This window comes from Lactuca serriola, chromosome 1, assembly GCF_051521515.1.
Source record: "Lactuca serriola cultivar US96UC23 chromosome 1, Lser_US96UC23_V15, whole genome shotgun sequence".
Lineage (NCBI taxonomy): Eukaryota > Viridiplantae > Streptophyta > Magnoliopsida > Asterales > Asteraceae > Lactuca > Lactuca serriola.
Genome location: NC_136408.1, coordinates 239,249,301 through 239,256,262, shown reverse-complemented (window position 1 = coordinate 239,256,262; position 6,962 = coordinate 239,249,301). Strand labels below are relative to the sequence as shown.

Here is a 6,962-nt window from a genome sequence, read left to right as displayed (position 1 = left end):
TACTTTCTATATATAAAATAGAAAACACTAATAGATATAGCTTATTGAATTAACTCTATTCTCATTAAGTAGAAAAGAAGCATCACACATAAGTTTAGGAATGATTTTATGGGATGCTTTCTTTGATTAAAGGTGTATATATTTCTTAAAGGAGAAATTAACCTTTTTTGTATAAACAAGGGTAGCTAAGGAAAGTATATACAACATCTCATGTTCCGGCCTAACATCATGTGCAAAAACATCAATAAAAGGAATGCATCGATAAATTAACCTTTTTCATTTCAAACGCATTAATGCTCATAAATTAATTAAAGGGAATGTTTAGCATATCTTGTATGTTCCTTTTTTGTATAAACAACGGCAGCTTGTGAAACAATGAATAAGAATAAAAATCGCCAGACCTCCGAAGGTGTATTCTGGGTATTAATTGAGCAAGTTGTCATCTTGACTGTGCTTGGCCATGGAGAGGGTGAAGTATATCAGTAGGAAAGTTCCCATGCTTGACCTGTCAAAATTGAATAGATTAATTGCAATAAAAAACAAAGAACTAAAACTTTTTGTTGAATAAAACATTATACTTTCATTGTTTTTCAATGTTTTACAATTACAAACATATACTTTGATAAAATATTAAGTTATAGTAATATTATCCAATTACAAACAAGTTTCATCGACATAATTAAATACAGTTTTTAAAATGTAGTGGCATAACCTTAAGATTTTTTTTTTTTTATTTTTTTTTTAAATATTGTGTGTTAGCAAAAACATAGAATTAAAAAGTATAACGTCGTAATCATAAAAGAATTAAAGTGAAATGTTCTATAATTGGGTGGATTTGAAAAGCAAATGCTAATAAACAAAATCTCAAAGCATGATACACAATCTTAAGAAATAAAGTACAATGTTATATTAAACAAATAAATAAATAAAACCTAGTTGTTCTTGAATTTTGTGCGATTGTATTATTGTATTTAGTTTTTTTTTTTACGTCCTTGGTGACACATATGATCTGTTGTTTTCTTATTTAAACTGTTCAATTTGCGACTCAATTTGGATTATTTCCTTTTGAAATGGTCCCTCCTAATCCCCACGATAATAACATTATATGGGGAAATTCTAAATTACGCATTTGAACAATAACACATGTGCGACTTTTAATGCAAAAAATACAAATGTATCATACGCTATCAAACAATTCCCATGTCGATAGACATATGTGACAAATGATGTTTTACTATTATTGCATAAGGTACAAGTTAATAACATGCTATCGAACAATTGTCGTGTCCACATATCACCATAAGTCAACTTGATGGTCGTCAAATCATGTGATACTGTTATGCATGAGGTATAATGGTACACCCTATCAACATTTTCTTGGCCATAGGAAATCGGGACAAATCATGTATTGCTTTTGATGCATAAGGTACAAATGAGAAATGTTCTATCGAAGAGAAATTCACTATCGTTCAAATTCCATGTATACAAATCATGTGCTACTTTTAATGCAAAGGGACAAGCGGGAAATGCCCTATCGAACGATTGATTCCTAGGCATACGAGATGAATCATGTACTACTCTTAATGCATAATGTACGAGTGAATAATGCATATTATGGGTCAATGTGAATACACATGTGGGGACAAATTATATTTTTGTTTTGTGGGGACAAATTATACAAATGTGGAGATGTGTAACAGTGCAAACATACAAATAGCATTTTTGTTTTATGGGATGCTCATAAATGATGTAATTATTAAAACAAAGACAAGGAGAAGGTCGTTCTCACAATGTAGCAAAGAAGAAAAGGATTCTTCTAGGACTGATGATTGATGTTTGTTTGAAACTATTCGATCTTTTTCCGATGATTCGGCTTCTGGTTGGTGTTTCGCTGGCGGCAGTGGTGCTGCCGCCAGTCGCGATGCTAATTTGGTGGTGGAGTTGTTGCTCCGTCGCCACCACCAACACTGGTGTAGATTTTTCGGACATTGTGTCTACTATTAAATAACAAAAACAAAAACAACGTTAAATATATACGTGAAATAATAAAATCGTAAAGTAAACCAACTTTTCCACCGGAAACGTAGCAAATAATTCAATGTGCATGTGCAACCGAGATTCCAATTATCTGGATAGGAACAAAAAGGAATTGAAGATCTTCTTAACTTTCTTTCCTCTGTTAGTAGAAGATACCTTTTTGTATTTTAATTGTTATGATTCATTAAAATAGCTTTAACAATATTCTTAAGTTGTAATGAGTTGTTATTTTTGTAGTTATATAATTCTCAGTTGACACGTATAATCAACAATAGAGATTTAATTATAAATTAATTAGCAATAAAATCATATTTATTTTCATATCAATATCTTCTTCAAAAATCTTATAAGTGTCAATACGTAACTTTTTCTATTGGTTAATCAATCTACATCAACATAATTATTTTATTTGAGTAGGTAAACTAACAAGAAGTCCACCCACTTTATATTTGGAGTAACAATTATTATAAAGGTAAATCTATATTATTATGCTAAGAATATAATTAACTGCATGGGTTACTAATTTTTTGTACATTAGTTTTAAATTTTTAATGGTCAAGAAAAACTATGATCACACAAATTCGATTATTAATCTACTTAATTATAAACTGTTATGGAAAAATATATTTGACGGATCAATTCAATTATCTTTAATATAATATAAATTTTAACATTTTTATTCGTATGTTACTAATCTATATTTATCGTATGGGATTAGGGAAAACTAATAAATGTTATATTAAGGAAAAATAAGGAGTGACCTTTGGGCGAAGAACTATCATCTCTTTCATTGTCAACGCTTTCCGCAATTTGTGATCCTTTTCTTGATAAACTTCTTTGCAACTAATAATTATGCAAATAAAATAATTAACTGCATTGGTCAAAAAATATAAATAATAGTATTTAATAATATAATAAAACAAAAAAATTATTTAGTAGCACGTTGTTATTTTCAAAAAAAAATCTTGTTTTCTTTGGATTTTTATATATAACTTGTCCAAAAAAAAAAAAAAAGAAAGAAAAAGCTAACCTTAAATAAAACCATGTAACGTATAGTTTGACATAAAAACTGTAGTTTCATTTAGGATGATCGTAATGTATAATAATTCCAATAACCATTACATTCTATTAGGATATAAATTCTCTTGCTTTGATGACAAAAGTTTAAATGTTCTTGAAGAGATAAAAAGTGTATTTTAAATAAAAGAAATACATAATACAAAATAAACGGAGTCGTATATTTTTACATAAATACCATTGTTCTAATGGATTCTTGTTTACAAACTTAAAAGGAAGAAAATTAGATAGAAACTAAAAATAAAAACTAAACTTACATTAAATCTTGGATTGTAGTTCGTGAGATGAGAGAAAGGTTCCATATCCACTCGAAAGCTATCACCTTTCATGTTCAAAATCTCATCACAAACTGATATTTTCTGGGTACCCTTTTCATAAGGGCATATATATCCACATTCCATTGGCTCCATTAAAGTCAACCTTCAAAATCCAATTGGACACCTTCTTTTCTTTGATCTGTAAAGCGATTATCACCAAAAATAGATTAACCTTAATTTTGATATCAAACAAAGACCCGACCAATCTATTTGATAATATTCAAGAATCTGACGAATGTTTAGACAATTACTTGTGAATTCTACAAAAGAAAGAAACAAAAATCAAAACCCATGATTGTTTTCTTCATCTTGATGATTACCCACCTTCTGTTTAAGACTTTAGAGTGATTGCAATCGATATATAGTTATGACAGAAGTGGTGGTGGCTTGTGGCACGCTAGAGACGGTGGAGGAATTCCAAGGAGGATTTCAGAGAGAGAAGAGCGTGTGGGAGTTGGGGTTGGGGTTGGGGAAGAGAGATGAAGTTATGTGTCATATAAGATGTTTGGTAGCATATGGATGTTTTATGTTTTTTTGGGCTTACAGTTATGGTCATGATGAGTTGCTTTTGTTTTTTAATAGTATTTGTTTATACATTAGAAATTATTGATACTTGAGGAATAATGTTTTTAGTATATTATGATAATAAATTAGATATACAGGGTTAATTACAAAAATGATCATATAAATGTTTATTTATCTTGGTGTATCTTCGGCATAAAGTTTTTAGCAGTTTTTATATAATAGGTTTTAAAAAAAGTATTCAAAAAAAAAACTTTGTTTGCCCGTAAAAGTTTAATTTTATTTTAAAAAATATCATAATAAAAAACCTACTTCAAATAGTCTTTTAAGAAAAAACGGTCTATTTTTAAAAAGATATTTATATATTTATCTTTCATAAACCATTGCCATTTTATGTAATTTTATATGGTTCAAAAATTTGCTACTATTAGACAACCAATTATCAGATTTAAACAACCAAAGTAACAGCTACCAACTAACAACTATCATCTATCGGGTTCGAACTGTCAACTATCATCTTTCATATAGTTTTGTCAAACACATCGTAATATAACCAATTTTTTAGGTCGTAAAAATGAGTCTCGTCTCTAATGGTCCATTTTTTAGTAACGTGGCCTTGTGTTGAACAACTAAAAAAACAATTTATACGGGTAGGAAAAATCCAATAATATAGCATTATGAACCAATATACATTTTACATTTTCGACATCAGTGTCAAATATTTCCATAAATATCAAGACGTCATTCAAACCTATTGTAACACCTTATTCCCAATGTAATTTTTCCATTCTTTAATCGAGGGTTTAATAGTCTAAAGTAAAGTAGAAGGATGTGGCGAAGCAGGAAGTCATTAATCGCATTTGTTGGAAACTGAGAAGTCTGGAAAATTATGATTGGGTTGGCGACTCTTTAGGAAGCATGACACACTTTCAACTTAGTGGATTGTTCACTTTTTAGGGATTTTGGTGTATTTAAAGGCCATTAACCTTTGGGGTTGGATCATTCTCAGCCTCCAACACACACATATCATTCCATGAGAAATGCTAGCCTTCTTTCTTTTCTTGGTGAATTTGGAGCTTTGATGCATTGTGTAACATCCCAAAAATCATGACCAAAAATTTCATTTTTGATATAACGATTCATAAACAATTTAAAGAAAATATCACCAAGTTATTTCATTTCATAAAAACCATAGATCATATGTCTCAAGAGCATGTCATAAAATAGTAACAATGTCAGAGTACAAATCCCAAGAATCTCACATATGGAAAATCGTGTGTGTGATGCACTGTTACCATGCCGACTCCTTTCTTTTCGAGGAAGAAGTACCTGAAACCAAAACTGAAAATTATAAGCACAAAGCTTAGTGAGTTCCCCCATCATATCACATACCATACATAACACATACTGTCTAACATATCCAGGTACTAGCTACCCTTTCGGTCTCTTTCAACCGGTAACTTGCCAAGCATATCAGGGTGCTGGCCTACCCCTTTGGTCCTTCCGACTGGTAACTTGCCTAGTATATCAGGATGCTAGCCTCCCCCTTCGGTCCTGTCGACCGATACCTTGCCTAGCATATCAGGGTGCTGGCTTACCCTCTCGGTCCTTTCGACCGGTATTGGGGACTATTTCACCCCTACTTCTACCACATAGCATCCTAGTGCATAAACATATAAGTCATATACTGCCTACCTTATCCGGGTGCCGCCATCCCTCCTTCGGCCCTATCGACCGGTATTGGGGTCTATAGTACCCCTCCTACCATTATTACATAATATCATAGCATACTAGCACATAATCATAACAGACAGTGGACTACCAGATAATTATCACAAGGACAATCATCTCTACTATAGCTGTTAATAGTGGGCCGACATTGGGGCCTTCGACCTACTTCTACTGGAAGGTAACTCACCTCAATGTCGTGAAGTAGCTAAACTGTCCTCAGCTATGGGATCAACTCTCCTCAACTCCTACACATAAAAATATCTTTTAATTACTCTTTCATACTCATAACCCATTTAAGGGTCAACTCTGGTCAAAGGTCAACGTCAAAGTCAACATCCTGGTTGACTCAACTCGCCGAGTTGGTTCATTAACTCGCGAGTTCCTTGATCCATTAAAATCTGAAATCTTGATCCTGCTTGTTGAGTTCTTTCATGAACTCATCGAGTTCCTCCTCATACATAGTTGGGACATTTCGCTCATAACTCGCCGAGATTTTCAGTCTTCATAACATAGTCGGGACCTTTCACTCACAACTCGACGAGTCCTACCTTGAACTCGTCGAGTTCCTCAATCTTCATAGCATAGTTAGAACCTTTCACTCACAACTCGCCGAGTCCTTCCTTGAACTTGTCGAGTGCCTCAATCTTCATAACTCAAAACCATAGCCAACTTCCTGAGTCATCTCCTAGACTCAACGAGTTTACTCAGTGGCAGAAAAGGTTGGGGGACCACGACCCAACTCGCCGTGTTGTATGAACAAGTAGTCGAGTCCCCTATAGTCTAAATCCATCCAGTCATTTCTAGTCGGGCTAAATGCATCCGAATCATAGATCTGGTTACCTAGGGTCTATATATCACGTAAAGTTTAAATGTTTACATCCATGCATGGGTTATTCATCGATAAAGACTATCATAGACCAATCCATCATCGGTCTGCATACGTGGTTCATGAGGACCATGAACGTGGCAGGCAGGATCATTGGTCAACTCGAAGGGCATACCATAAACTTGAAATGACCGTAGCGAGTCCGAAAAGCAATCTTCTATATATCCTCATCTCTTACTCGCATCTAGTGGTAGCTTGAACGCAAATCTATCTTGGAAAACCAAGATGTCCCCTGTAGCTATCGAGGAGGTCATCAATCCTCAGGAGTGTTGTGTTAGGTGTCTAAGCCATAACTATAATTGGTATGTACTTGACCCGAGAGTAGCATGGTCCATTTCAGGTTGCCTTCATCAGGACAGTTTGATAGGATGGATATTTGAGTAAGAGGTTAT

At 33.2% G+C, this 6,962-nt stretch overlaps 1 protein-coding gene across 2 annotated transcripts; it reads right to left on the bottom strand.

Moving 5' to 3' along the window:
• Positions 1-245: 245 nt before the first annotated feature.
• On the bottom strand, positions 246-3,950 carry LOC145050070 (uncharacterized). Of its 2 annotated transcripts, none has more exons than XM_078998384.1 (5): positions 3,683-3,950; positions 3,372-3,570; positions 2,799-2,880; positions 1,790-1,997; positions 246-505 (listed from the first exon to the last, which is right to left on the bottom strand). In XM_078998384.1, exons 2-5 carry the CDS (start codon positions 3,522-3,524, stop codon positions 424-426), a joined length of 525 nt encoding a protein of 174 aa, XP_078854510.1. In that variant the 5' UTR covers positions 3,525-3,570; positions 3,683-3,950; the 3' UTR covers positions 246-423. The 2 variants fall into 2 exon arrangements, with proteins under 2 accessions (XP_078854510.1, XP_078854507.1); XM_078998381.1 differs by having other exon boundaries at positions 3,756-3,949.
• Between the last annotated feature and the right edge of the window lie 3,012 nt (positions 3,951-6,962).

Excerpts from the sequence above, each read along its gene's own strand:
- LOC145050070 (XM_078998384.1), bottom strand. The coding sequence starts at position 3,524 with ATGGAGCCAATGGAATGTGGATATATATGCCCTTATGAAAAGGGTACC. Across the intron at positions 2,881-3,371 it reads ACTACAATCCAAGATTTAAT|TTGCAAAGAAGTTTATCAAG; the intron begins GTAAGTTTAGTT and ends CATAATTATTAG. Across the intron at positions 1,998-2,798 it reads TGATAGTTCTTCGCCCAAAG|TAGACACAATGTCCGAAAAA; the intron begins GTCACTCCTTAT and ends GTTATTTAATAG.